This window comes from Bubalus bubalis, chromosome 18, assembly GCF_019923935.1.
Source record: "Bubalus bubalis isolate 160015118507 breed Murrah chromosome 18, NDDB_SH_1, whole genome shotgun sequence".
Taxonomy (NCBI): Eukaryota; Metazoa; Chordata; class Mammalia; order Artiodactyla; family Bovidae; genus Bubalus; species Bubalus bubalis.
Window position 1 is genome coordinate 13471310 of NC_059174.1, and position 10971 is coordinate 13482280.

Here is a 10971-nt window from a genome sequence, read left to right on the forward strand (position 1 = left end):
AAGGTCAGCGAGAGGGCACCCTTCCTCCAGCGAGGCCCCATCTTCTCATCAGCCGCCATCTGTCCCTCGGCTCTCTCTGGGGACAGAGTCCCACCATGGCCCCAGCTTTCAGGATGCCCTTTCACCCTGCCCAATGTACTCCCTCACTCCTATCTCCTTCCATCCTGGAGGTCACACCCAGGCCACCTCTGGACACACAGACCTCCTCCCAAACAAGTATCCATGGAAAATCTGCTTTAATGAGCATCACGATGGCCAAGAGGTAAATAATCTCAGAGGGAATGGGGCTGGGTTCAAGATGCTGTGCCTTTGTTCTATTGAGCTTTGTTGGCAGGAGCTCAGTGACTCACCCATGGGGGACAGGTGACCCCCTGAAAGTCTCCCCAGCCTCAGTTTCCTCATACATTAAAACCAACACAATTGGAGGTCCCCTTGACAGGGCCATTGCTGGGGTAAAAGGGCTGCAGATGGTGGGCTGGCCCAGGGCTCGGAGCCTTCAACCATCAGTAAGGACCACCAGGGGGTGTGGGGGGATAGCAGGCATGGATGGCACCACAGCCCAGCAGTGGCTCACTTGGGGCTGCAGTAATCCAGACCAGGGTTGTCATGTGACCATGGCCACACCCACTCACACCAGCTCTCTCTCCTTATTGGTGGATCAGCAGGGTGGACAGCTATGTGCACTAATGGAAGGCTGGGCATCAGTTCATCCAGCTTAGCTGCCACCTTCCGCCAGGTAAACAGGCCAGGTCCTGGCCAAATCACGTAGTACAGGGCAGGTACAAGGCCAGATCACGTGGTACAGGGAAGGCCACCCCCAGGGTCCTTGACCTGAGGGCTGGTGCGAGGGTCCTTGGTCCTGGCCATCTACACGTGGCCCTCAGTCCAGGCTCCACTGGTTCTTGGTGTCAAAGCAGAGGTGACTATCGTTGATCTGCATTCCTTGAAACCAGTTACCACATGGAGCAACTGCAGGGAAGTGGTGGGGAGGAAACAGGCCTGAGATTCTGAGAGTCAGGCCAGGCGACGGTCCCACCAGCTGGTCCAGAAACCCATCCAGCTCCCCGATGGAAGGCTCTTTCTGGCCCCTGCCACCTGAATTGTCAATGCCTTTGGCTGCAGTGTTCCACCCAGAAAAGTGATGGAGCCTGAGAGGAGGAAGCCTGGGGCCTAAGCTGTCCCACGCTGTGAACTCCCCTCCATCCCTGGATGTAGAGGGCAGTAGTCAACAAAGCGGGCTCCTCAAGGGCAGAGCTTGGACGCCTCAGAGCAAGAGGGCACAGGAAGGCTTCCTGTTTATGGCTCAGTGACGGAGAAGGCAATGGCACCCCACTCCAGTACTCCTGCCTGGAAAATCCCATGGACGGAGGAGCCTGGTGGGCTGCAGTCCATGGGGTCGCTGGGAGTCAGACACGACTGAGCGACTTCACTTTCACTTTTCACTTTCATGCATTGGAGAAGGAAATGGCAACCCACTCCAGTATTCTTGCCTGGAGAATCTCAGGGATGGGGGAGCTTGATGGGCTGCCGTCTATGGGGTCACACAGAGTCGGACACAACTGAAGCGACTTAGCAGCAGCAGCAGCAGGCCAGAAGAAACAGCACTCTGCTCTGTTCCTGACCGAAGACAGCCCCACTCTCGCACTGTGGCCCAGGGACAGAGCTCACAGGGGAGGAGGCGGGAGGCTCAGGGAGCCATTGGCAAAGGGGTGTCTGCCCATCTCCTGGCCCTGCCAGCCATCAGCAGACAGGATCCAGCAGGGGAGCAAACCAAAGGAGGCGGGAGGGGCTGGGCAGGGGGAGGGCAGCCCTCAGACCGTGCTGAATCCAGGCACCTGCTGCGGGAGTGGGGGCTCAGCTGCCTGAGGGCCGACGACCTCACTCCCACTGGTCTGCGCCTTCTGGGGGGTCTCTCGGACCATGCTGTAGCTGGCGGTGCTGAGGCCAGCCGTGCACCTCTGTGGCCCACACTGGCATAGCTGCCAGAAGGCCGCCCGGAACTTCTGGGACATGAGGCTGTAAATGATGGGGTTGATGGCGCTGTTGGCATACATGCAGGTGTGACAGAAGAGGAGCACCCAAGGGTCCAGGAAGGGCTGGGCCACAAAGGAGTTGAGCAGCACCAGCGTGCGGCAGGGCATCCACAGGACGGCAAAGAGCAGCACGACCACCACCAGCATCTTGGTGACCTGCGAGCAGGAGGGCCGGGTGGGCAACCACTGTCGCCCTTCACACCGTGGGGCCAGCAGGGCCAGCGGCTGAGCTGAGGCTGGGGCTCCTGCCTCAGGATGTGTTTGCTGAGCGTGTGATGAGAACGTAATTGCAATATCACTGAAATTACTACAGCATACCCACTGGGCTCTACACTAAACATTTCCTGTGCAGGAACCCAGGGCCGGCATTCAAAGCTGTAGTGGTCGACACACTGATGGAATAGCCCCGCCTCGGGTGGTAAATGCTCACTGCCCTGTGCCCCCTGGTGCACCCCGCCCCCTAGACCTCTCAGACCCCCAGCAAATAAAGACTGGATGCCTGGAGTGGTGCCTCAGGGAAGCCCAAGTGGGCGCCGTGGCTGCTGGCACTCGGGTTACATTCCCTGCAGCCGGCCTCCCAGTGGTGCTGTATCACCTCCACCTGGAGGAAGAGGAAGGGAATTCCCCAGCAGTTCAGTGGTTAAAACTCAGGGGCTTTCACTGCTGTGGCTCAGGTTCAATCCCTGGTTGGGGAGCTAAGACCCCACAAGCCTTGAGGCAAAAAAAAAAAAAAACCAGTAAGAGGAAGCAGAGGCTCCGAGTGAGCGATCACACAGCATGTGCACCATGAGCCAGCTTCTCCTGCAGCCCGTCTGTGCACGCCACTGTCCTGCTGGCCCGCCAGCCACAGTCACGTCCCCGGTCTGCACCCCATTCTGTTCTTCCAGCTCAGGAGTGAGACGCCAGGCGGGCTGAGGAAAGGGACATGCTGGGCTCCAACTTCCCACCGCCAGCCCAGGGGCACGGCATCTCTGGGAGGGAGGAGGGTCAGTGGGAGGGGAACCGGCAGATGTCCTGGCCACACAGAGGGACAGCCATCACTGATCCGTGCAGAGAACTTCCTGAGGACCCCAGAGCTGAGGGGAGGTCTAGGGGGTCCCCTTGCCTGCTCTATCTTGGCCTCTGCATGCTGCTACCTCCAGAGTGCGGGGGGCAGAGGGTGGGAGTGTGAGTGCTGAGGCCAGCAAGCCTAAGCTGGGTGACCTCAGCCAGCCCCCTGCACCTCTCTGAGCCTCTGTCTCCACTTGTGGCATCAGGAGAATTGCAGTGTCCTTTAGGAATTGGTCTGTGGGGAGGTGGGGGTGAGGGACCCCAATGAAGTCATCACTCTTTTGCCCCAGGAAGTGTGCCGCCTGTGTGTTTGTAGCTTTGTGCTGGGGCCATGCTACAGCCTGAGTGCAGGCAGGCCTCGACCACTCAGTGCCTCTGGTTCTCCGTTTCTCTCTGTCTCTCCCTCTGTCTCCTCATGTCTCTCTCCCTCTGTCTCTGTGTGTGTGTATCTCTGTCTCTCAGTCTCTCTCTGTCTCTCCCTCTCACTGTTTGTTTTCGTCTGTCTCTCTCTGTGTCTCCCTCTCTGTCTCTGTCTCTGTCTCTTTCCCAGTCCCTCCCTCTCTCTCTCTCCCCGTCTCCCTCTCTGTGTCTGTCTCTCTGCCTCCCTCTCCCCTGGTCTCTATGTCTCCCCCTTTGTTTCTCCCCATCTCACGTCTCAGCTGCTCATCCACAGGAACCCTCTCTGCTCAGCCCACCCCCGCCTCAGCCTCTCCACGTGCCCGTCGTGGTTACACATGGGAGCCTGTACACGCCTGTCTTGGGCTGCAAACATGTACGGATCCCCTGAACCCTGAGATGTGGTCCCTCCTCTCAGGACCCCCAGAGTTGCCCCAGTCAGGGCTGAGTGCTTCCAGGACCCCCGGAGTGTACACCCCACTCCCCCCATCCTTCCTGACCATTCGTGCACCAGGGCCTCCCTCTGTTTCTCCCCACCTGAACCACTTCCTGGGTATCTGCTTGGTCTGCCCTGCTGCCAATCTCAGATCTTAATTCAGTTGTCACCTCAGCAAGGCCTTTTTGAACTTTCCCCTAAACTCCCTCTCTTCTGGGCAGTATTCTGCAGAACAAGTGTTTACTTGTCTTACCATGAGCCCCAAAGGCAGGATGTTTATCTTGTTCTGTTCTCCCCAGCTTCCAGCACCTAGAATCTTGCTGGGCACACAATCTGTGCCCAGAGACACCTCCTGAGTGAGTGGGTGAACAGGGGTGGAGCCAGCACCCCAGCCCCGTCCATTCACCCCTTTGCTGAAACTCCCTATCTCTGTGCAAACCGCCCCCACCCACCCCCCAGCCTGGGGAGACCTCGTACCTGCTTCCTGGATGAAGGGAAGCCTCTGGCCTCGTGGCAGCTGGCCCCCGCACCCCGCCTGGCTCACAGGGCTGTCTCCCCAGGGCTCTTGCCTCCGGCTGGGCCTCACTGTCCCCGTGCTGGTCCCCAAGCTGTGGCAGGTGCTCCAGGGCGCTCCGGAACAAGATCCTTGCAATAAGTCCATAGAACACTGTGGCTGCCAGTAGGGATGTGAGGAAGAAGACAGTGAAGTCCAGCAGGTAGATGGGCAGGTACAGGCTGCAGGCCACCGGGTAGCCGCACTGCAGGCCCCAGCACCCACCAGCATCCAGGTCCACCAGGAAGAACCAGAGCAGGCAGTACACAAACGTGGTCCCCCAGATGCCCACCACGACTCGCTTGGCCCGTGCCGTGGTGCACATGGTCTGTGCCTGCATTGGGTGGCAGATGGCGATGTACCTCCAGGCCACAGGGTGGTCCCGTGACCCACCTGCCCTCCTGGGCTATTGGGCTGCAGTAGGGACACCTGACGCACTCAGCCAATCAGATTCCCCGATAAGGAACCGAATATGATGTGATGGTTTAACTGGCCCTTTCACTATGGACCTGGGAGGTTGTGGAGATCTGGGGAGCGGAATGGCCACGTTGAGGCAGCCTCGGGGGCTGGCAGAACAAGGCACCAGTCTAAAGAGGGGAGAGTGGGCCCGAGTCAGAACACACAGCCCCTTAAGGTCCGGCCAGGCCCACGAGGCAGAGGTGCCCCTGCAAAGACCCTGACCTCTGTGCAAGTTCCGGCAGGCTTCCTACTGCTCACCACCAAAGGTCTCGGGCTAAGTGGTCAAGGACACTGTGACCCCAGATGGCACAGCGGGCAAGAGGCAGGACTGGGCCAGTGTATGTAAGTCAGAGGCCTGGGTTCTGTCCCCAGTCTGTGTGGTCCTGGATGAGACACTGAGTCTCTGGACCAATATGCCAAAGGCCACACAACTGGGAAGAAGCAGAGCTGATACTGAACCCAGTCAGCGGGCTTCAGCATTTACCTCCTGAGACACTGAATTGCCTCTCAGGTGTTAACTGCAGAGCTGGAACGGGCCCAGGAGACTGTCCGGTCCAGCGCCCACATTCCCAAGGGGAACACTGTGCCCGAGGAGTGCCAGGCTGCCTTGGCATCCCACAGCAAGTCAGCAGACGAGGTGAGATGAGAAACCCACTTCCAGGCACCTGCCCCCCCTCCACTGGGCTCCTCCAGGGTCTCACCCAGCACCCCCTTCATTAAAGGAGAGCAGCCTCAGTTTACCAAGGATCACAGCCAGGAAGTCCTGACCTGTTGGCGGGGGCGGGTACTGGGGGTGCATATACCTCTCCACCGTGAACACCAGGATGGAGCAGGAGGAGGCATTGATGCCCAGATACTGCAAATAGGTGATGCCCAGGCAGCCGCCGTACACCCACTTCCCAGCCAAGCTCCCGGAGACATTGGGCAGCCCTGCAGCCACCAGCACAGTGAGGTCTGCCAGGGCCAGGCTGACCAGGTAGCAGCTGGTGGGCATGTGCATGTCCTGGGTGGTCAGCACCACCAGGACCACCATGGCATTGCCCACGATGCCCACCACGCACACGGGGAGCACCAGGAAGACGGAGACCACCTTGTACACAGGGCCCAGGACAGCCTCACTGGGAGCCAGGGACATGGTGCTGGGGCTGCCTGGCCCACTCCCATTCTCCATGGTGGCTTCTCAGGAGCTGGGGGAGCAGGGGGATTCCGGGAGGTGTCCACGCTATTGGCTGGGGCCTCGTGCCACTGGACAAACACCTGCCTCTCCTGAGAGCCCGGCCCCGGGGACACACAGGGACCCAGCACGCATGATGTGACTGCTTGGCCAAGAGGACACAACAGGGACGCTCCTTCCAGTCTCTGCCGTAAATGTAGTCAGCGAGTCACCGGCTCTGCCAGCCTCAGTCTCCTGGTGCATAAATACAGACAGTCGTGCTTAAGACATGAGACAGCGAGGAGACTAAACCCAGAAGGACACATGTCGCACCCCAACTCAGTGCCTCCTGGGTGCTCGGCGGCCCACAGTCCTTCCACCAGGAAGCCACATGGCATCTCTAAGCCCCGGCCAGGTCGTCTGTGAAACTGCTTCTCAGGGATGCAGTGAGATCCCCACAAAACCAGGAGACACAGAGAGTTCTGGGCCTGGAGCCTGGCTCTGTCCCACGTCTGTTCCTAATGTTAATGTTAAGGCTTTAATTCCCCTGGGCCTCAGTCTCCACACCTGGAGACATTAACAGTAGCTCAATCCCAGGGCGCTGTGCGGAACGAAAGAGACAGGCCCACCAGGGCGTCGGGGGCCACACATGGACTCTGCTCCCCCAGCTCTGGAAATGCCAGTCAGCCACCCCCCACTCCACCCATCACAGGGTGATGGAGCAGTGAAGTCATGGCTGGGACTCAGGCCAACAGGTGAGGTCCCAGGGCCCACACAGCCCTACAGCACACCTACACACGCACACCTACACACGCACACCACACACCACCCACTCCTCCACCCTTTAATCCTGCGGGTGTCACTGCCAGAAGGGCCCCCGCCAGCTCCCTCAGAGTCCCGTCTGGGCCCCTGGTGGCTGAGCGACCCAGGACCAGAATGGAGCCCTCCTTGCACAGCAGCACACAGAAACCCAGGCACACACACAAGACACACACAACACACATGAAACAAAATCGCCCTGTACAGCACATCCAACACACACCGACAGAGCCCAACACACACACATGTACACAGACACACACTCAACTTCACACACACACATACCAACAACACAGGGACCAAATGCACACATGGGTACATAAATGCACATCACAGCTTGCCCACAACCCGGGCATCTGTGTTACAACTACAGACGCACACTGTCCATGCTCATTCACCCAGGTGCTCAGAGACACAAATCGCCACGTGCCTGTGCCCCCAGGCGCCTGCAGCCACTCCCCACACATGGAGCCACACTGCCCAAGCCCCTCGCCCTCCTAAACACAAGCCTCCCTTCACTTTACCTGGAGGAGACTATCTTGCCCCTGGAGCCTAGCGGCCAGCACGATCCCAAAGGCTGAATTTCCCTCCAGCTGACAGAGGCCAGCAGCCCTGGGTCAGGGGGAGGGGGGGGGTCAAGGAGAACCCAGAGCTCTCCCAGAAACCCCTCTTCCCCCATGGGCAAGGCCGCCTGCCCCCAGAGATGGGGGCTCACTCATCTCTGCCACCTCGGCATCCCAGGGTCACCCACCTCCCCACCTCCGTCTCTTCCTCCCCTGCACACAAGCCTTTCTTCCAAAGAACATTCCCCCAGGCGGGCAGCCAGGACCACTTTCCCCAAGCCCAGGTCAGCCCCCAGGAGAAACTTGCAGCGCTGAGAACTTACCAGGTAAGGATCCTCGGGGCCTTCCCCCTCCTCCTCCTCCAGGGGAACAGAGGGAGGGGAGAGGCGGTACTGTGGTCCAGCGGCACAGGCTTCTGTTGTGCAGGCTGCAGCGCTGTGCAGATGTGCTGGGTGCTCACAGACATGCACGTGGCCCTGCCAACTTCTCCCGCCCCCTGTCATCCCCCCTAGTCCCCCCTCACAGGGCTGAAGCCAGCTGATGTGGCTTCCCCAGCAGGGAGACCCCTGAGAAGAAATCCCAGGACCCCTGCTTCCCCCAGAGCACAGGCTGGCCAGGCTGGGAAGGACCCCATTAGCTCACTGAGCCTCTGGAGCCCCACAGGATGAGGCGGAGCCCCACAGGATGAGGCAGAGACCCGGGGAGGGTGGGGGTGGACCAGTCCTTTACTCCCTGGAGGGCTCCCACTTCCATCTGGAGAGGAGGGGGTACAGAGCTGAGTGCCTCCTGCAGCGTGTGCCTGCAGGGAGACTGGGACTGCGGTTGGGGCGTGAATGTTTCAGGTGAAGGAGTGGGACTGGGCTTGGGCCTGGGGGCTCCAGGGAGCAGGGACCCCATGCTTCCTGCTGGGCTGGGGCTGCCGCTGTGTTCCCAATGGCTGGCACACCTTCTGTTGGCTAGCTTTCAGGAAGAGACCCCAAAGGGGCCCCTCAGCTGGCTCAGAGAACAGGAATCCTGCTGTGGCCCCCAAATGGCCAGGGGCCTGGCTCCTCTGAGGCGTTTAAAGTGCAGATTTCATCCCCAGGCCCATCCATGGGCTGTGAGTCGCAGCCTGCACCCCAGGAACCCAGGAGGAGCCTGGGAAGGATGCACATTCCTGGTCACCAGGTCCAGCATCCAGGAGCCAGGCCCTTGAATTGTGTCTCCCACAAAGTCCAACAACACCAAGTGTCTTAATCTCTTTTTTTTTTTTAACATTTTGATTTTGGAGTGTAATATACTCATACAAATATGCTCAAAATACAAAATGACAATCGAATGAACAAAATGGGCGTGTGGATACCATCGTCCTGCCAGCCCCACCCCCGCCCTGGCTTACATCCTGATTGCTGTCCTCTGCTGTGACCGTCAGGTGCTTTCTGTAACCAGCACAGCGGACTGTGTCCTGCTCATTCCACCAACACTGGCAGGTGGGCATCTGCCTGACTGTGACTGTCCGGCTCATCCATTCCCCTGTGCTGTATGACTCTTCACTGTAGGACTGGGCTGCAAAGTGTCCACACAGGATGGACTGTTGGTGGACTTCTGTGTCATTTCTAGTTTGGGGGATCACAGATGCCACTGCTGTGAACTCTCCTGTACATGAGTCCTGGATGCGTGCATTTTGGGAAAGGGTGGTGGAAGAGATGGCATGTCCCCCTGCCCCGGAGGGGGCACCCCAGCTCCCCCTGGGGCTTCTTGGAATGCTGGGAAGCCACACGGAGGGCTCCACGGTGCTTGGTGCACAGACCATTCCCCTGCCTCTCCTTGGGACCACCCCCAGCCCACCCCCCCCACCCCTCCTCCAAACTGGCCCTCCCAGGGAATTCCCTCCCGAGAGAGCTCTCGACTGCTGTCCTCCTGGCTGGTGCTGAAATCACCTGGTTGGACTAGAATCTGCCTTCAGCCTCACGCGGGGCCCTCTCACTATACCACTCCTCCTGCCCGTTGGTGTGGGGGTCCGGCTCCTCTTTTGGACAGGAAAGACAACAGAGGCAGAGGCATCGCCACCCAGCACCTACGTAGAGAGCACCTCACTTGCCCTGAGTGCTCACCCATTAGCTTGCCTGTGGACAGACCACATTCTGCAGTTTCCTGTGTCCATACCCTCTGTGTGTCCCAGGAGTCCTGCAGCCAGCAACTCCCTCCCCAGCAGCACAGAAACTCTCTGTGGCTTCTCCAGGTATAATGTGGTCATGGAATTCTTGTTCACAATAAGAGAACTCACTGACAACTTAGATGTCCAGAGTGGTGAGGACCTGATGCTATTAAAACTGGCTGTTAAAACTGATGCCTTAGAGAAAAACTAACTGGCGCATGATCCATTGAGTTAATGGTGCTTCCCAGGTGGCTCAGATGGTAAAGAATCCTCCTGCAATACCGGAGACCCAGGTTCGATCCCTGGATCCAGAAGATCCCCTAGAGAAGGGAATGGCTACCCACGCCAGAATTCTTGCCTGGAGAATTCCATGGACAAGAGGAACCTGGTGGGCTACACTCTATGGGGTCGCAAAGAGTTGGACACGAGTGAGTGACTAACACTTTCACTTTTCCATCGAGTTAGAGGGCAGGCTGAAAATAGGCAAGCATTCCCTCCTGTTTGAAGAATGTATTCGTGTCTAATAGCTGCTGTCCACCAGGAGCTTGGCATGTGCCAAGCATGTGGCATGGCCCTAGGCATCTTGTGTAACCTTCACAACTGTCCCTTCATGCTGACAACTTCTTTGTTGTTTTCCGAAAGAGAAAGCAGAACCTCACAGATGCAAGTCGGCTGCTCAAAGCCAAGCAGCTGATCAAAGGCAGAGCTGAGGTGTGAGCCCAAATCTCTCCTTCTACAAAGTCGGTGTCCTCAACCACAGGGTGGATGGTCACCACTGTGCCTGTGCTGTGACTCCAGAAATGCCTGGAGAAAGGGAACACCCGGTGCCTGGGCGCCTACACCGATGAATGCGGGTGATTCTGTAGTTAGAAAAAGCGACAAAACGCCCGGATGAAGAGCTGCCTGCCTGTATTTTGTCCCAAGGCCAGAGTAGGGTGGAGGAGGAAGGAGGAAGGCAACACTTCTTAAAATGTCAGCCTCGAGTCCTTGGACTCAGGGGCTTAGCAAGTGGTGTGAACATCCAGCTGAGGGGTTCCAGGCTCAGGATGTCACCAACAGCACACCCTGGGGTGCTCCAGGGCCCAGGGGAGGGATCAGTGTCTGGTGAGACCCCAAAGAAACACCACGTATCTGACTGGCACACATTAACATGGCCCCTCAGCTACCCTCTGTCAATACCCAAGGCCCTCCACCTGGCCGTGCCGACACCTGCTGGAACTGTCTAGACGTCCCTGTAGCCCAGGATCCAAAGAGTAAATGTGTGGCCCTACATCAGAGGCCCTTCTGGCCGGCCGGTGGCCATGCTGTCTGGTTATCAGTGAATATCTGAGAGGCATGCCTGGGTCTTGAGTGATGGGGTCTACTGAAATCT

At 58.5% G+C, this 10971-nt stretch overlaps 1 protein-coding gene across 1 annotated transcript; it reads right to left on the reverse strand.

Annotated features, from left to right (window-relative positions):
* Positions 1-880: 880 nt before the first annotated feature.
* Positions 881-6156, reverse strand: LOC102389021 (thyrotropin-releasing hormone receptor-like). Its single transcript, XM_045163448.1, has 6 exons — positions 5731-6156; positions 4489-4830; positions 4393-4438; positions 1818-2189; positions 1623-1644; positions 881-969 (listed from the first exon to the last, which is right to left on the reverse strand). Exons 1-6 carry the CDS (start codon positions 6096-6098, stop codon positions 881-883), a joined length of 1239 nt encoding a protein of 412 aa, XP_045019383.1. The 5' UTR covers positions 6099-6156.
* Between the last annotated feature and the right edge of the window lie 4815 nt (positions 6157-10971).

Bases quoted from the DNA above. Each gene is read 5' to 3' on its own strand.
- LOC102389021 (XM_045163448.1), bottom strand. From the start codon at position 6,098: ATGGAGAATGGGAGTGGGCCAGGCAGCCCCAGCACCATGTCCCTGGCT. The intron at 2,190-4,392 runs GTACGAGGTCTC...TCCTGCTCGCAG, and splicing joins TCCCTTCATCCAGGAAGCAG to GTCACCAAGATGCTGGTGGT. The intron at 1,645-1,817 runs GTCTGAGGGCTG...CCTGGGCCACAG, and splicing joins AGGTGCCTGGATTCAGCACG to TGCGAGAGTGGGGCTGTCTT.